The sequence below is a fragment of the Leuresthes tenuis genome, unplaced genomic scaffold (assembly GCF_036924035.1).
Source record: "Leuresthes tenuis unplaced genomic scaffold, fLeuTen1.0.hap1 SCAF_7, whole genome shotgun sequence".
Taxonomy (NCBI): domain Eukaryota; kingdom Metazoa; phylum Chordata; class Actinopteri; order Atheriniformes; family Atherinopsidae; genus Leuresthes; species Leuresthes tenuis.
In genome coordinates, this window is record NW_027325361.1 from 15,470,694 (window position 1) to 15,489,889 (window position 19,196).

Genomic DNA, 19,196 nt, shown 5'->3' on the forward strand with positions numbered 1-19,196 from the left:
GTTACTGATTGCTCCATTCTGATCTGTGTACACTTGCATGAAAATCCAAGGGGGGGCATTTTGTTTGCTTAAAAAGCATTAAGAGATAGCTAATATTTCATGTTAATTTTATGAGTTTATTGCATTTGCCTGTGTCATAATGTGCCCATATTGACGAAACTTGTGATATTGAATTGATAATGAAAATATCAATATCATGTGTATGATAATGTCATGATTTAATCTCACCAGATGAAATCATGATTGATTCAAATGATTGCCTGGTTGTCTTGTAGTGAAAATCAGATTTCATTATAGCCCTCGTTTCAATATCTTGTAACAAGTTCCACAAGTTTTTTGACAGACACAAGAAGTAAAATACAAAGGCTGAAATTTTCATTCTCTGCATTGTGAAGTTTGGACCTTCTTTGCTGATTTTTTTAAATGTACAGCGAGCATGACTCAACAGTTAACTGTTTAAAAAAACAAAAGGCGATAATGTAAATGATTTTGGAATTTCAATGAGATCATATCTGTGTGAGAAAGGTGATGGGTGTGGCAGATAGACACTAGACTTTCTAATCCCCTGCTGCAAAGGAGTCTACCAGTCAGTGCAAGATGCTTAACAGCATTCTCAGTGTTTTAACTATGAACAAATACATTCTGCAATGATTACCAGATGAGAGTTTTCACCAAGCGAGTATCATCATTGCAAAATCTGCCCCTGGTATCAACCACTGTGGCAGGAACCACCCGAACATGCTTATAAGCACTAAGTTAGGTGTTTAAATGTGTGGCCAGCATTGTTTTTCAGTTGAAGTACAGATATAAAGTAATTTCCCATGTTGCTGCGATCTCTTTGTGAGATTTTTGTTTTTGTTTTTTGTGACTTTATTTTAATTGAGATTGATAATTGACTAAATAAGTAGCATGCCATCCTTTGTTTTTTCTTTTTTCTTTTCAAATGGACAGTCAAATTAGCGCAGACACAGTGTAGGGTTGACTTTATGCAGGTTGAAGAGAACATACATTTGAACCCAACATTCGTATTGTGTTATATGTTTCAGTCAACTTATTCATTTATCCATTTTTATTTATTCGTGTGCTTGTTATCAGAGCTGACTTTCTAATTGCCTCTAATGGATTTTTAGTCGTATCCTGAAGTACATAAATTAAAAAGTGAAGGATATCTGAAACATTTAAGTTTCAGCAACAATACAAAGTCTATAGAAACTATGCTCCTGTTTAATTTTTATTCAATGCGTGTCCTTTTTAACTGCCTAATGCCTTTTCTACAAACTTTCTGCTGTTTGATTAATTTTTGTCTTTGCTTTAAACATGTCACTATAGGTGAACGTGAAATTTCCTGCATGAAAGCCGAAGTGAAAGTTGAATTCAAGCGTAAAAGGGAGGAAGAAGCAGTGACAGGTGTTTTCGGGTGATTTATGGTAATGATTTGTGACAATATGGATGGATATTTTGCCCAAATTGAATGGAGACGAAAGAAACGCTTTTCGCTGTGGACGCAGCCCATTGGTCAGCAGCGGCAGGAGTGGGCGGAGTCAGAGGGAACACCACCGCTGCTTCGGCTCTTTCTCTCGCCTCAGAGTCGCAGACTGCTGCGTGGCTGTAACTATTGTCCGCGGAGCTGCTAACTTTTCACACTGTTCCTGCGCGGACGAACGAAAAGTCCGAGGGCGGACAAATGGCTCCTTCGTTTACCAGCTGTTCAGGACGCGACGCAGTTTTAAACTCGGACGTCAGCTTTGTCTAAATTGCGGCGCACCTTCAAACAACTTACGACGACGGATCAAGTTGTAGCCGAGATAAAGGAACCCGGATCGGCCCTGCTCCTACCAAGGTAAGCATTAGACGCATAATCCTCCCAAAGTATCGTTCGCGGAGATTTGTGCTCGTCTGGCTAGTTTATTTTTTTTCTATAACTTCCGAAATGTGAGGAGTTTAGTCTTAGTTACAGTCTTGTAACTCGGGACCCTTTGAAAGTCAGATGTTTGTAGCTGCAGCCTGGATGTTTTCAGCCTGCTGCTAACTTGGGAGGAAAGTTGAGCGCGTGGGGTCAATGCTGACCAGAGTTTCGCATTTACTGCACAAAACGAGCTGGGTTTCATGCAGAGTCCATCGTCCCGTCCACCCCTTTCAGCGGCACTGAATAGCCGACTTAAATTTATCTGCTTTGAAACAATGTGCAAGGGGGGGCTTTAAGGCGGAAGATATTTATTTGGTCGTTTCCAAGCAGGGTGCAGGCTTTGTCAGCCCTCCGTGCCGTGCCACGATTGTGCCGACAGGTAACCTGGCAAAATAAGGTGTTTCTGCGGCTGCACCTTGCATCTTCACAGAATATGTTTTCAACAAATCCTCCCTCTCAGCATGGCTAGTCTGTCCGGGACCCTCTACAGATGATCAGTAGAAGGAATTTTGTGTTGATCTGCTGCAGTGGGGTGGGGGAGTTACATAATTTAATCGTTCAGGAACTGGTTTGAGGTGTCAAATCATATGTGGGCTTGAAAGCGTTGCCTTCAGCACCATCTTGTATGGGAGCCAGCTGAAGAACAGAGCAAGCTGGCAGGAATGTATAGGCTCTCCCTTCATTTGGAGGTGAGTCACAGCCCTGATATGTTTATAGGGGTAGAAAGATGTGGTTCAGGATAACACACCCAGCTGTTGCTTTTTTCATTATTTTTTTTTTTTTCAACTTTACATTAATTACAGAAAGCTGTCTTAGGAGACAGTAATGTGGGTCATTTCTTCTCAAAGGTCTGACAGTGATGTATGTTTTATTGATCTTCCTGTGTAAATCTCTGTGGCTCACAGTGTACACACACCGCTTTTCTTTGGGAGTGCTCCCGATCTGATCTCCTTTCATCTCTCGAAAGTCTGAAGTTCATGTCCATTTTATTTTGCCCATTCACCAGCTGCTGGTTTAGTTTAATCATAAAAACGGGAGGAGTGTTTATGGTCGTGTTCGCATCAAAAGAAGCTGCGTGACATTTATGGCATCCCTCCCTCCTGGCCAGCTTTTGTAAAAAAAACACAAAATCAGAAACGCTTGACTTGATGTGAAGTAGTGACTGTTTGCTGCTGTTTCCTGCTACCAGGTCAAAGGCAAGATGTCCGTCAGCAACCACGAAAACAGAAAGTCTCGCTCCAGTTCTGGCTCCATGAACATCCAACTCTTCCACAAGACGTCGCACGCGGACAGCCTGTTGACTCAACTCAACCTTCTGCGCAAACGAAAAGTCTTCACCGATGTCGTGCTGAAAGCCGGCAACCGCTCGTTCCCCGGCCACCGGGCCGTCCTGGCCTCCTGCAGCCGTTATTTTGAGGCCATGTTCAGCGGCGGGCTCCGGGAGAGTCGCGACGCCGATGTCAACTTCCACGACTCTCTCCACCCGGAGGTGCTGGAGCTCTTGCTCGACTACGCCTACTCGGCCAGGATCATCATCAATGAAGAAAACGCAGAGTCGCTCCTGGAAGCGGGCGACATGCTTCAGTTCCACGACATCAGGGACGCAGCAGCAGAATTTCTTGAAAAGAACCTCCACCCATCGAACTGTCTGGGGATGATGCTGCTGTCAGACGCTCATCAGTGCCAGAGGCTGTACGAGCTGTCGTGGAGGATGTGCCTGGCGAACTTTGCAACTCTCTTCAGGACAGAAGACTTCCTCAGCCTGCCCAGAGACAAAGTGCAGGAGCTAATCCTCAGTGAGGAACTGGAGGTGGAGGACGAGAGCCTGGTGTACGAGGCCGTTATAGACTGGGTCAAGGCGGACATGGAGCGGAGGCACAATGAACTCCCCGAGCTGCTGCGCTGTGTCCGCCTGGCGCTGCTGCCCGAGTCGTACCTGCTGAAGAACGTCGCCTCGGAGGAGCTGGTGATGTGTCACAAAGTGGGCCGAGAAATAGTTGAAGACGCCGTGCGGTGTAAGATGAGGATCCTCCAGAACGACGGCATTGTGACGGGCTTCTGTGCGCGTCCCAGAAAGGTCAGCCAGGCCCTGCTGCTGCTGGGAGGACAGACTTTCATGTGTGATAAAGTCTACATGATCGACAACAAGACCAAGGAGATCACCCCGAAAACGGACATCCCCAGCCCCAGGAAAGAGTGCAGTGCCTGTGCTATTGGTTGCAAGGTATGCATGTGATTCCAACTCTGCAGTTTCTGTACATTTTGTGAAGTCTTTTGAGGATGTGTACGTAATGTGATTCCTCTCCCTGTGCCTTAGGTTTATGTTACAGGAGGGCGTGGCTCTGAGAACGGCGCCTCCAAAGACGTGTGGGTCTACGACACATTGCATGATGAGTGGTCCAAAGCGGCGCCCATGTTGGTTGCCCGATTTGGACACGGCTCTGCAGAGCTTGACCACGTTCTGTATGTTGTGGGAGGACACACGTCTCTCGCAGGGTCTTTCCCCGCCTCTCCATCTGTGTCTCTAAAACAAGTGGAACAGTACGACCCTCAGACCAATAAGTGGGCCCTCGTGGCTCCGCTCCGAGAAGGAGTGAGCAACGCCGCCGTCGTCGGCGCCAAAAACAAACTCTTCGCCTTTGGGGGCACCAGCGTCAACAGAGACAAATACCCAAAGGTGCAGTGCTTTGACCCCTGCCAGAATCGGTGGTCTGTACCGGCCGCCTGCCCGCAGCTGTGGCGGTACACAGCAGCGGCTGTGGTTGGCAACCACGTAGTTGTGATCGGAGGCGACACAGAATTCTCAGCCAGCTCTGCGTACCGGTTCAACAGTGAGACGTACCAGTGGTCGAAGTTTGGTGACGTGACGGCGAAGAGGATCAGCTGTCACGCAGTGGCATCGGGAAACAGACTGTATGTGGTTGGAGGGTACTTTGGAGCTCAGAGGTGTAAAACACTAGACTGTTACGATCCATCATCGGACTCCTGGGACAGTGTGACCAGTGTGCCGTACTCACTCATTCCTACTGCCTTCGTCAGCACATGGAAGTATCTCCCAGCTTAGAGACGCGCTGACTCTCCAAGGTGTCTTGGTGAGTAATTGTAGCTTTCTTAGACCAACACAAACAAGCAAGATGTCTGTAATGGTGTTATTCTCAGAGCCTCTTCTATTATTATAAGATGATATATGAGAGCTTACTTCAAAGAAGAGGTATGTGCTGATATTAAATTAGCTTGCACCACATTGTGACCTAGCTACCATGCCTAGGTGAGAGACACTTTGAACCGGATGCGGCCGGTTTAAAGTCCCTCACTGTTTTCACGGTTGCCAGTGGTTACCTCGGTTACACATTATCTAGCTGCTGTGTGTTGGATAAACATGGTGGAGCCCTGGTTTAGAGAGCTGGAGGAATGTCAGTGGTGCTGAAAATTACAAAGCTGGAGCTACAACATGAAGCCTCCATCACTGACAGGAGTGAGGCAGGGGATCAGGCCTGTGCTTGCAGTGCCAAGAGGCAAGTAAGCAGGATGCTCTGCAGTGGCCAATGCTTCCTGATATAAGACGTAAACGGGTGCGAGCTATAAAGGGGGCTGCGCTGTGTTTAGCGCATTCACGATAAGCTCGAGAACACGCCTCGTATCTTGTCTACAGGATATCTTAATATCTCAAGCTTACATGACTGAAAAACAAATTTCTCTCCCAAATCTTCTGTATATTTTACCACACACGTCATTAAATTCTTTTTTAATGAATATAAAACAATATCCCAAGGTCAACGTGATTTAAAAAACTAAATAAAAAAAAAAAAAAAGAACAATATCGGTGACAAGTGTGACGCAGCGATATGTTCAAAAGAAAAGAAAATGTAGATACCGAAATTTTATCAGGAACTCGGAAATTGACAGAGGAGAGAGGGACGCCATCTCAACAGAGGGAAAATTGGATTTGGTGACACATATCGTGTCAACCCACTTAAGAATCACTAAGCCCGATCTGCCTGAAGGGAAGACAGGTGGCAGTTTTCACAGTTTCGTGTTAGATGAGATATTTCCCTGAGGTGTTTCTCAGTTTCTGCACAAGGACGGGAAGAGTGTGGCTGCTACCTGAAATGAAAAGTGGAAACGTGCAGGGACATTTTGTAGCTTTGCTAGTTGTTTTGTTTTTTTGTTTTTTTTACATATGCCCCATGGTTGTAGAACAAGTTTTTGAATTTCATGACACGAGGCGTGTCCTGTGATCTGATTTAGGCACAAAAGCAATCAATAGAGACCTGTTAAATGCAATTGATTTGCAATAAACAAAACAAAAAAAAAGAACAGACTCTGCTGTGTCTTCTTTTTATTGCTTTTGTGGTTTTATCTGTCATGGAGTGATGAAACTTCATAGGCCCAAAGGTTTAATGTAGCGTAGTATAATATAATGCTGCAGCCTTGTAGGTTGAGTGTTTTTTGGGGTTTTTTTTTTATACCAGGTCTTTGTTTTCCATAACTTCAAACCAGAGATAAGATTAGAGTGTGAGTTTTATTAGTATTATTATGCTTATGATACGTTCTGATGAACACATGATCATAGAAAGAAAACAACACCGTTTGCCTTTTCTTTTTCCTTTTTTTTTTTTTTAAAGGCTCTCAAGTTTACAGTAAATTTTAGAAGGACAAAAATCCCAATAGTATCCCCGATACACACAGAAGTAAATGAAATATTTTTCACGTTTGCTGTGGATCTAGTTATTTTCCATTTGTCTCCAGAGAAGTTTCTTTTCTGCAAAGGAGTTTGAGAGGACACATTTAAAGGGCTTATGTGTGACATGTGTTCACAGTAAACAGCTGGAGATGATGGAGCTGGGGGCTTAACATTATGAGGCTGCTGGTATGGGCTGCTGTATCCATGGTAGCCGAGGGTTTTTAGTGCCAGGATGGAGACAGACAGGCTGACGATGAAAGATCAAGGCGCCGCATCTTTATGAATTCTCGCAGTTACGGGAGCCACCAACCCGCTGCGGACTACATTTATGTTTAATTACAGCAGAGATGGAAAATGCTCAGGTTTCCAGCTTGTCAGGCAGACTTCCTGCCCTGGCTGCCGCTGCCGCTGCCTTTTTTTACCCAAGGTGGGGTGGGGGGTGAAGTGTCAAAAATGTTAAAACAACAAAGTGGCACAGGGCGTACATACGCTCACACATTTGTTCCCACAGGGACTCTCCACTGACATAATGTAATTCCCAAATCCAAGACTTAACCCACAAAAAAGCAGCCTGGACCACGTGGTGGTCCCCAGAGTGACCGGAGGTCCCTGTCCGTTGGCTCAAAGTCAGCCTAAATTCCCCATTAGGCTATAAAGACAAACACACACACACACACAGGGGGAAGATAAAGTGGAGCGTGAATAAGACCAGCAGAAGCAAAGCTATATTTTGCACGTTTGGCAGCCGGGACTAACGCCTGCCTAAAAATACATTGCTCCTGAGGCTGTCAACTTTCAGCTGGGGTTAGAAAGGAAAGCAAGCGTGTGTGTGTGTGTGTGTGTTCCTGTCCCCTTTTGGTGTTGTTGCTGCCAAAAACCGCCAGTCAGCTGTTCAAGTATTCACTAGTAGTATTGTAGGTTTTTACGCAGTTGTAAAACCACTTGTTTTCCACTCTTACTACCCTCATCCACACAGTCACATTGCTGGCATTGCCCGTTCTTTAAAGAGCCAGCCGACCTTACTCTAATTTGGGAGGAATGAAGGTGTGGCCTGCATTTCCATTAGTAAAGATTTGTCAGTGTTGCCTTGTGGTCCAGGCCTGAATGGGATTACCGTTCTCTCTGCTCTTTTTGTCATCACCTGCAGTGGTTTGTTGCCCTTTGCACCAGACATAACTAACCGCAGACTGTGTCGCCAAGTCAGAGACCATTGCTGACGGAAAAGTATTTGTAAATGTTAAGGCACTAAGGTTTATAGCTGTTGTGGTCTAGATGGGAGTAAATACATATTCAGCTTTCTCAAACAGGATTAACACCTGCGGAACTAAACCTAATTAATTTTGACAGCCCTGACGGTCACCAGTATGACTTTACGTAATGTATAGTGTGGACCGTTGTTGCTACCAGACGGCAGGCAGACAGGATGTAACGGGAGAACCTTCCAAAAGTTTAGCACATCTCCTCTTTAAACGACCAAACTGTAACCGCTTTAAAATGCCTGGTGTCCATGTTTGAGCCTTTGTCCCCTCCTCACTCCTCCTCCATTCGTCTCCTCTAACTCCCCGCCCCCCCTCTCTCTGCCCCCCCCCAAAGAAATCACAGACAGAAGCAGCCTTCTCCTTTTTAACGGTTTTAACTGAAGCTCGTATGAGGTGGGCACGGCTCTGTGTGATCGGGTACACCTGGAGAGGTCAGGGGCCACAGAGGGACTCTTTGGCGGGCCCTCTGCTTCCCCAGACAGCTGCTGTAAAATGGAAAGGTCACGGCGGGATCAGGGAGGAGGAGTGCAGAGGCCCCAGACACTCAATACTAATGTTTTATTAATGCCTCGCTGTGAGGGCCACCAGGAACACAAACTGAATGAGGCTTTTATTGTGGCATCTGTGTACAACACCCCCCGCCGCCGCCGCCGCCACCTTAGCTCGGATACACGCATACACAGTTAGAGTTAGCACGTGCACTCACACTTCGTCTCCATTCCCTTGAGTAATCAGTTTGCCACATTACAGCCCTCAGCACGGCTGCTTAAATTTGCATAAACCTAATGGAGTTTTTATTGGCCTTTTCTCCATGCCGAGAGCAACAAAAGGGGGAAGGAAAGGCGATGCTTAAAATGGCTGAATAATCACCTAGACTAATTTGATTACACTCTTAAAAAGAGACGCGCTGTCATACAGTTAAGAAAGCCAGCTGGGGCAGGGAATCCAAACCCGTGTACATTCAGCCACTGTGGATGATATGTTGGTCAATAATGTGGTATTCTGGATGGTCATTAGCAAACATGGCACAGTCCTTGTTGCTCTCAAGGGACTTATAAGGAGAAAGGACTTAGCTTTTGGTTTGGATCTTGATGGATAATTGGGCTTCTCAAGGACACAGATGGGATTCGAGGTGCAAAACGGCATCAAATCGGATGAGTTTGTGACCCGGTTTTATTTTTAGAGTTGGACAAAAGTTTGGACTTTGTTCCTCATTTTTATTCAGTTAAACCAGGCCATCTGTTCAGCCTGCTGAAGGTTTGCTGCAGTGGACCAGACACACACACACACACACACACACACACACACACACACACACTCTCTCTCAAGGTGTCTTTGCAATCCCGGGGTGGCAGTTATTAAGCAAGGGTGAATAAACTTGAAAACTGAATTCTAAATTCAGAATCGACGCTTTAATGCAGTTCAGAATACATGTGTCCATTCAAATGACTGTAGCTCCAAATGTGGGTGAAAGGTGACCACTGCAACCAGTACAACTCAGTGTTGCATAAAATCGACCTTGACGTGACAGGTAATCATGCAGGGACTGTGAGAGCTCTCTGCAGAAGACAGCAGGACTCTTGTTGTGGCTGAGGGAGCTGAGGTTTGATCATGTGAGACAGGGAGGGTGTTATTGGGAGGAAGTACTGATGACCGTGTGTAACTTTTTTGTGAATTAATGTATTTCTATGGAACACATTTTCACAGTATAACGATTTTCTTTCCCCCTCGTGCTCTGTTACAAATTTTAAAAAGCTGTAACAGGGAGGAATCCAGCCGCTTTTCATACTCTTAGCACGCTTTTCAGCTCATGCTGGTGGCCTGATGGCATGAATGAAGCCTGTTAAAACTCGCTCTCACTGCAGAGAAGATGGATGGATATTTATTTTTTAAAGTAAAGCTGCAACTCGTATGAAAAGGTGTTACATTGTCGCTGTTTAAGCAGCTGTGGCACTTCCTCCATCACCTGCGCTTGACATCATCAGCCGAGTGGCAGCAGGGCTCAAAAGGTGCACGCTAATGTACACGTTCACACTGATGGAGGTGTGAAAACTCACATCAGCTGTTTGTGATTCAACTAAGGCTGCCTTCCTAAGGAAGCGGTAAAAGTAGAGTTGGTGTTAAGTAACCGTTCATAGGTTGATTTTATAACCTTTGGACAGAACCAGACTCACTGGCTCAACTTGTCCACACTAAGCAATGCTGGTTAGCTTAGCTTAGCTGGCTGCATCTTCTTATTTTTCAGTGTCACGAAGGAACATTAATGCAAACTTGTCGCAGTGAAAGTTGAGCAACAAATTTCACAAATCTACAGTCTTCAAGAATCTGTCTGATGTGACATAATCTGCTCAAGATTTAAGGGTTCTTGGAAACTAATGCATTTAGTCATTCCAAACGGAGAGTACAGAAAAACGAGGAAGGCAAAAGGAAGACATGGCTTCCGCCGTGAATGAACATGAATGCGTGAGCATATTTTGACAGGTACATTATTCTCGGTGTCTTGCAGTTTTCCACAACAGAGGAAACATGACTCAGTAGTTTGATTATTTAGATGAGCGCCACAAAGCTCTGTGTGGTGAGAGTAAAATCAGATCTGACTACCATCCAAAGCCAAACAAAAAAACAAGCTACCGGGACATCTTTAGCCTGGGGTGCTAACGTATTACATGAATACAGTTGTGTAACGGTGAGTCAGATCTTATTTTACACTGCTTACCCCCAGTCTCAGAAGACTCATCACAACTTTCACCTGCTTTTGTGTTTTGCACACTGAAACCATCGAATTCATATTGGTTTGCAGGCATATTTTTCTATGCAGCTCTAATACAGAATCGTGTATTAGCGAGTGATTACATTTTACCAAACACATCTGTTCAAGTTATTCCTTCGGTATTTTTTTCATATCTCAATGTATATTTTAAGAAATGATTAATTTCAATCTATTTCTTTTCCCCCAATGGTGTGAGAAGTGCCAATGCTGGCGAGATCCTACTTGCATGTATTCTGCTTTGTTAAATTGTAGCGGTGTGATTGTTTTGGTATTAAAAGTTGGAAGAATCGACACACTTGAGGTTAAAGAAACGAGCAGAATGAACGTTCTAACTCCAATTTTAACACATCAGTACTTCCAGAAAGTTTAAATGCACCATCGGGAAGTATTTTTCTGCCACAGTTTTTTTTCTTTCTTTTTTTTCCCCAACTTGCAACCTGTTGTCGCCTCCCTGTTGTTCCAGTAGCACAATGCTCTGCCCGTGTCCTGCTGTTACCCTTCAGGCAATGTATTCTTAACAGCAACAGACGCGTACGGATCAGCGAAGGCTTCTGTAGCGTCGGTCATGGCAGTGGGAGCTCATTAGGTTATCCAAACAGACCCCCAGCAGAGCCTGAATGTTACCGCTCTCCCCTCCATCACAGGCCACAGAGCAGATTTACCATCCAAAGCATGCAAATCGGAGGCAAAGGCTTCCCTTCAACCCCCCCCCAAATATCCAGTGAAACATTCCTACATAAACAGCAGGCGTGTTAAATTAGATGCTGAGTTATCTGAGGTTGCAGAGAGAGCCAGAGATGTCATTACAGTGTTTGTAGTGAAAAATGCTACTTGCAGATGCAGGAATTTGAAAATTGAAAAGAGCCTCGTGCAGTATGAGCTATATCTGGATAAAACGGTTGAGCAGATGGTTTTGAAATATGTTTCTTTTTTCTTTTCTGAGTCCAGAGGAGCCTATTTTCACAGTGGGGGTCCTCTCCACCACCACCCTCAAATATTTATTACCTAGCAACATAAATGGCTTGAGCAGCTTAATCTCACATGCCATGGGGACTTTGGTTAAGTAATGCCCTGTCCTGAGGCATTATTAATGCTATGTGGGTAAGCCTGATGAAATGGCACAGTGATAAGCTGTTATGTCGAATGAGGGACTGAAGTCTCTGCGTTCCTCTCCGTTCCCTTGAGAATGTCCACCCCTCGGATCATGTGCCCGGCGTTCACACCCGGGCTTCTTGTGCAGCAGAAGTTCACAGGACGTAAACATTAATCTCCCTTTGTCTCTTTCCCCAGATGAGCTACGGCGTCTGGTATGCAGGCTTGTGTCTCCCTTCACTGGCTCAGAGGAGGAGAAGGATGAAGAAGAAGGGGGTTTGTGTGCTCTTGTTGTGTCTCCATCCAGCCTGATGGACATTATCTTCAGCTGCAGAGGAGCGGTGGCCTGGAAACAGCCCAGAGACTGGAAGTCTGCGGCCTCTTTCCACCTGATCTGTTTACTCGTACTCCTTGTGTAACTTTCCCATGCTGGCTGCGGTCTGAGCGAGACTCGTTGCCATGCCAACTGCGAGGACCTCACAGCCATCTCTGCTTTGGAAACCTGCAAACGTCTCCTTTTCCTCCTCTTGGGGCAAATAAGCTACTGTAACTGTATCAGCCTTGCACTGCTCAGCTGACCTACTCAGCCATTACTCACGTATCGTCTCACTGGTGCATTACCAGTTCAGCTGGCGGGTTGTCTTACAGAAAGTGAAGCTGCTCCTCTGTTGTGCTTTTCTCCTTCCTGACACGTTTACTCAGGTGTAAATTATTTGGACTGGACTGATGGGCTGAATTAGACCCTTGTGAAGCCAGGCGCATGGAGAAGGAGAGGAGACATTTGTGGAAGTGTATGATTTTGTGCACCGAAATGATCTTCCTGTCTGTATTTTTAGCTTTTGGACTTGGGTTTCCCTCAATTTTGGTGAGCTAAATTTGTACCTTCCTCCACAACTTGAGAGAGAATGTGGCCCATCGGGGCTGAAGGAGATATTTATCTGTTTCAGGATCTTATTTGAGACTACGATTTTGTTTTGGCTGTTGTTGTTTTGTTTTTTGTCTCAGGGTTGTGTATATTTTTGTTCAAGGAAGGGTTACATCGATGTCTGCCTGCCCTTAAGTCTCCTTTCTCTCTGAATGTACCGTTTTTGTGAAACAAATGTGACGAAAGTCTCTTGTTTTTAGAAAATATTGATTTATTTCTTTTTGCTTTACATCAGCGGCCATGATTAGACTATAAATATTGCCAAAATATAAAAAAGCTAACCTTAATGTTATTTTGGATTTAATTAACAAATGCTAAGTGTGTCCTAAGTAGTAAGCTATGTAGCCGTTACTATTTTTATGCATTTATTATCAGTTTTTTGATATAGTGGAAGTCTTTTGTGTATAGTTTGTACATTTACTTTGTAATTAAGTTGTAGATGCCTTTTGGTTTGCACAATCTGTTTAAAGAAACTTCTCAATGGTCTTAATTGTTTTTGTATCTTTTTTTGTCTTAACCCATCCTGGGAAGTGTGAATAATCCAAGCCTTCTTGTAGCATACTTTCAAGTCGCGTCTCTTTCCAAAATGTTCATTCTCGTTCTGTGCAAGTCGACAATATATCAACGTATCCAGCAGTTACACTGATATATTAAGCTATTGTTGACGCAGGCTGTTACTTCTAGTTTCACTGCTCATAACTTGTCAATAAAAATGATCTTGTTGAAAAACCTTTTTTCAGTTTCAGTCCTCTGTTTTGTCTTTTTTTTTTTTTTTAATTAAAAAAAATATATAATTATTTTAGGGAAGGGCTGGAATTCAGACTTTTAACAGCCATATAATCATACAGGTGCTCTTAACGTGCTTCGCATAGTTTCCTAACTCGGGGCAGGAGAGATTTTTGGTATTTCCCAGGAACACCCGTCTACATCCTTTTGTCTGTACGCACTGGAGATTCAAACAGTTCGTGCTCTGTCTTGTACAGCCCCATCGCATGTTGGGGTTGTCTGAAGTGCAAACCTTTCCACGTTATAGGTGTTAAACCTTGAGGAGTGATGCTCTCCCACACCTCACGCTGCAGAGGCCATGTTGACATGAGGAAATGCGGCAGGATGTGGGGTTGAAGGAAAGGGAGGAATACTGAGGAAGTCGAGTGTGAACACGCTCCTCGCAGACTCAAAGTTTGAGGATGTTTGAGATGCAGCTATTGAGCCCTCAGCGCTGCTGAGTCTACCTTCACTTTGAAATCGGGCATCGTGGCTGCTTCAGTCGCACTTTCATCAGATTTTCCCACATGTTTCAAAGCAAACTGCTCTCATGGATGTCAGAGATCTGAACTTCAGAGGACCTGGCAACAGAACATTCAGACACAAAGAGAAGACAGCTTTGAAACTCCAATCAACTAGATTGATGTAATATAAGTTCTTTTACCAACCAATAAAAAATATTGGCACAATCCCTGTCAAATGTTTTATCCCTCATTAAACCTGTTTTGGCATTTGAACAGTAAATTTTGTTTAATTTTTCACTTTTAGTGAGGAGGGAGAGGAAATGAGACAGTCGTCAGCTGGATTACAAGTCAGAAACTTGCTGTTTGATGGTATTTATGGTCGTATGATTGCACCGAGTGCTCAGGTTCTCAAAGGAGAATGTAGTTGCAAAGGTTTTCCAAAAATCAAACTGTTGGGGGTGGAAAGCTTGTTTCTGATCTTGGAAACCCAAATGTAGAAATAAGAAAAATTTTGGGCTGCATTTTCAAAATTGCTGTTAAGCTTTTTCAGTTACGGAAACATATTTCCACCAGCGTAACGACGATGTTACAGGGAGAAAAAACGTCCTACTCTGTGTTAAATCCTCTCAAAAGAAAAGGATAAAACACAGAACATTCACACGGACCTCAGGTCTCCACAGCACCAGAGAACTGAGGCTGAGTTTAGTCCCTGGACAACTTGCTGCCTGCCTCCTGCTTGCTGCTGGAAGTAGTCCATTTATAGGCTCACATGACAGAACTTCACTATTTACATGTTATGACATCAAACAGGTCAGATTTTACAGTGATCTCATGACAATATGAAGACTAACCCGTCAAGTTTTCCAGCCAACTGACTACGAAGGTCCAGATGATGGGAGCAGCCACAGATCTGACAAAAAAAAACATGATTTTATATGATTTATTATAAAAAAATAATTTTTTTGTTCTTTTATAACTCCAAATCACGAGGCAGAAATCAGATTCCACACTGACTTAAATCTGACTGTTCAGTGACACACTGACACTAACTCCTGGTCTGCTGGACACACCGTTGGTTATAATGGAAGTTCAGCATCTGCAGAATTACTCCAACTCTCCTGTGACCCATCATTTGTTTCATCCCTGCAGCGTTCTTGCTTCCATTTCCTTCTCATCACTGCTTTGATGGAGACCAAATGAGTTATGACGAGGACATTTGAGGAAGACAGATGAATGAAGATTATATCAGTGGATGTTTGTGTGTCAGACAGAGAAGGGGGAGAGGTCGAGGGAAATGAATAGCTTTAAGACTCCAGTGATGAAGCCTATTGAGTGTTTGATCATTTGTTTGCAAGTTGCAGTCTAGATCATTTCAATACCAAATAAACATTTCCTCTGACATTATGATCACTGCAGTATCATATCAAAAATATGCAAATGTTAGATGCAATGCTATAAAAAAAACTACACATTTGCTAAAGCAGAGTTAAAATATTGCCTTTCAAAAGACTTTGGGTCCCGAGTGCACCAACTGACTTCCCCTAAAATTAAATTATTTGTCTAACAAATTACATAAAGTCTTTAGGGGTTGCCCTGAAACAAGTGACACAATGCGAAAGCTTTGTTAAACCTCTTCAAAGACAGCCGAAAACCTCAAAGTGCGCTGTTAATTGGATGCCAACAAAAGGCGGCTCGAAAAAAATCTCCCTCTGCGGCCATGACATCATGCCAGTAACGGGCTCTATCCAGTCAACCATGTGGACACATTTGTGCCAGTACGGGTACAAAGATTCATCAAAAGGTTAATTTATGGATTTTTAAACACAATGCAGACGAGCATAAAAAGATGAAACGCTCCTCTCTGAAAAGAAGACCTGGCACTGGACAGCAGGACGAGCTGGTCGTTCAATGGCTCCTATTATAATGCAAAAGGCGCAAAACGGGCAATTTCAAACAGAAGTTGCCCACGACACAATTAAATCACAGCAAATAAACAGACATCTGAAGTTGGCCAGAGACAAAAGAGCCTCAGAGGCAGCCAAAACAAAAACAATAAGGAAAAAAGAAGGGCGGGGTGGCCAAACTGCCATAACAATCTGGATCCTGGATTAGAGGCTGCTCAAAGTTTCTGTGTACGTGTGTGGTGGTTTTTATGTGCACGCTGATGTATGTGCTTCATGTTCATGTGTGTTTGTGTGAAGAGGGGGTGAGTTCTACGGCTTCATGGGAACCTATAAGAAAGGAGGCAGTGAGGTGGAACCAACACGGACGCCGCTCTAGCCTCCTCACCCAAATATCGGCGTGTGTCTGCTGGCCTGAGACCCCCAGCTGAGCCCTGTGTCTGTTCTGGACAGGGACAAAGACGCCTCGCTGAAGCAGGGATCGACCTTCTCTCACCTCACCCAGAGGGCCCGGAGGCTGGCCCTGAAGACTGGCTCAGGAAACCCCTGCTGTGCAGTAATGGATCAATACGGACCTTCTGGCCTATTCAGATCTGATCAAACGCAAACACTATCAAGAGAAAACCTCTCAAGTAAATCCAGATACAGATGCAGTGGCAGGAAAAGCTGTGATCCTGCGAGTATAAGTTCAGTCGATCTCTCACTTTACGTTTGTTTTGTACTATTCCAAACAGGGAAAAAAAATAATGGAAAACTTCAAATCAGCAAAACGTCTGAGAGGGATCAGAGCTATCAGTAAGTTTAATCAGGCTCCTTGAACTTCATTTCCAATTTGCTTTTAAGTTGCTCATCAGGAAGTTTTAAAAACACTGACTCCTCAAACTGACTCCCGACAGTCAACCATTGGCTCCTCCGGAGCTGCATACCACTCTGAAAATTATAATAGAGTTGAAGAAGAGCAAGGTAGCTGTTTTCTTGATCTGGTATGTAATAAAGAGTTGACAGAGACCTGAAATGACAGAGATCAAGTTGAGATCTGGCAGACCAAGGATGTATTTGGTAAGAACTTCTTGTACAACAGCCCGAAAGAACAATCAAAACCCTTTTTGCCTGCAAAGAGTCATAGGAACATTCAGGAGACTCTGCCCTACTGTACAAGCACGCTTGTACAGATATTACTTATGTTGTCGCCACATAAGTTTCAAAATGTTCATCTTAACAAACAAGTTGACTGCTGAAGTTAAACTGGATCTTTTTGGCAGCAATGACCAAAAGTCTGCAAAATCTCGTGAAAATAATACCTCTGTGACAGGAGGGTGGGTCGGTCATGTTTTACCAGCAAACAGTATACAATATGGCTTCTACACCAACGCAGTGATCCCAAACAAATCTAACAATCAGAAGACTCAAGAGATGCCATCTGAATGCTTTGGCTCTCACAACTGTCTGATCCAAAAATCTGTATAAAAAAGCAACCAAGAAGAATCTGGTAAAACTCTTTTAAATGAATAAAACCCTCCAAAATAACAACTGGGATTTGTGTCATTTTTCTTGTAAATAAAACATTCTTTTATTAAAACATTTTTCTTTAGTTTGATGCATTTTGGGGATTAGGCCATTTTCAAAAAACCTATAACTCAAAGTCACAGTAGTGGGATTTTTTTGTAAAGTGATATTCTTCTGGTGAAATAGATTGACAGAACAGAATTCAAATGTGAAGTTTAAGTGCCTGTGGATTTATGTGTGTGTCTGTGTGTGTGTGTGTGTGTGTACTGAAAATACCAGCAGGAGCCTCATCATAAAAATTGCAGTCCATCTGAGAGGAGCCTTCACTCTCAGTCTTATGTAAGTCTCCCCCGCTGCAAAGCTCTGTAGGCAAACGTCAATCTTCCTCTTGAATATTCTCCATCTTTTTCTGTCTCACTTTCGAATGATGTTCTTTTCATTGTCCTTTATTGGCCCGAACACCAAGAAAAACACCGCAAGCCCTGTTAGAATGAATAATGACTAAACAATGCTGTCCCACTTCTTTGTTTTTGTGCTGCTGCGGGATTGAAATGTGTCTCCACATCTTCGGGCCCCCTCACCTCCCCTACCCCTCCCTCCGACTGTGGGCATCTTGGTTGGCAGCAGCTCTAAGGTTTCAGAGCTGACTGGTTAAGCACATGAGGAGTAAACAGAGTGCGAGACATCCAGCCAGACAGTCTAACCACTGGAGCGAAAGCAGGGGTTGTCTCGTTTCTGCAGTCTGAGCAGGAGATGTGTGTGTGTGTGTGGAGGGGGGGGGGCTCTTGGGAGCTGACAGGTCAGCCTGTACAGAGAGCAGAGAGAGACCTGATGCTCGTGTATTGAATGTACGCACAGCAGACAGAGTCACAGACATTGTGCTATGTGTCTGGAATGTAATTTCCTGTCATAGGTGTTACTGTTATATGGTATGTTCTGGCATTTCCTTTTATCTTTTAGGATTATGAATATATTGAGATATAAGCAGTAGGTGCGCTCGCATTGTTTATCATATACAGAGGAATGAAGTTGGAACGAAGCAGGATCCTTATCACATGCAGAGGTGAAATCCATTAAAAGTGGCATAATAGGAATGGGATATTATAGTTAGGTGCAGGGCACAGCTCTTCAGACCTTTGAATGTGTCTAAAAATGAGTCTCTGTGTGAAAAGGAAGAGACACTGGGCTCTTTCAGCCAAGAGTTCACATTATACATTAAAAAAAAGAAGTGATAAGATAACTTGTACCCCTGTTTAACACTTTTACATTAGCGATCATATAACATACATAACAGCTTGATACAGACGCGCAGTCACAGTGGGTTGCAGACTAATTCCTTTGACTAACACTCTTTCTTTCTCTGCACCAGATTAATTTCACCACCACTATTTGGGAGTGTGTTTGAAGCGAGGACCTCTGGGTTTGACAGAGAGGAAGAGAGAAATGTGAGCACTGTGAACGCTTTCAGACTTGCCAAGATTGAGCCACTGAAATAGCCATTTATACAAAGGAATAATTACCCTGTAAATTGGAGAGGAGAGGTGAGGTTTTGGTTTTTAAAGGCTCATTTTGTTTAAACATTCCAGTGGAAATAACAAAAATCACGGTAAAACCATAACTGCAAATGCAATTCAAATTAAACAATAATTCCTCGTTTTCTTCCACAGAACATAAAGCATCTCCGCTTTTAAGACCAAACAAAATAAATGAAAAATCAATCTCCTTTTTTTTTTTTTTAAGGAAACCAGGAAGACCCAAATGATGAGGGCATAGGACAAATAAATATGCCAGTGGCTCAACCTATGAACAAAATAAACCCTCCCAAATGTTTCCCATATTAGGATCCAGGTGATCATGGCAAATTAAGTATGTCTTGATCCACCAGCCATCACTCTTTTTCGCAATTCATCCGTGCACAGAAGGC

At 43.7% G+C, this 19,196-nt stretch overlaps 2 protein-coding genes across 2 annotated transcripts in view; both read left to right on the plus strand.

Moving 5' to 3' along the window:
* timm44 (translocase of inner mitochondrial membrane 44 homolog (yeast)) overlaps positions 1–19,196 on the plus strand; it is a 251,283-nt gene that overhangs the window by 173,069 nt on the left and 59,018 nt on the right. The window lies entirely within an intron of this gene.
* Positions 1,567–13,369, plus strand: enc3 (ectodermal-neural cortex 3). The gene is made up of 4 exons (XM_072389492.1): positions 1,567–1,840; positions 3,096–4,130; positions 4,224–4,998; positions 11,910–13,369. Exons 2-3 carry the CDS (start codon positions 3,108–3,110, stop codon positions 4,968–4,970), a joined length of 1,770 nt encoding a protein of 589 aa, XP_072245593.1. The 5' UTR covers positions 1,567–1,840; positions 3,096–3,107; the 3' UTR covers positions 4,971–4,998; positions 11,910–13,369.

What these genes read in the sequence shown, in the direction of transcription:
- enc3 (XM_072389492.1), top strand. Translation starts at nt 3,108, where the DNA reads ATGTCCGTCAGCAACCACGAAAACAGAAAGTCTCGCTCCAGTTCTGGC. An exon ending in CCTGTGCTATTGGTTGCAAG is followed by an intron (nt 4,131 to 4,223) that starts GTATGCATGTGA and finishes CCTGTGCCTTAG; the next exon opens with GTTTATGTTACAGGAGGGCG.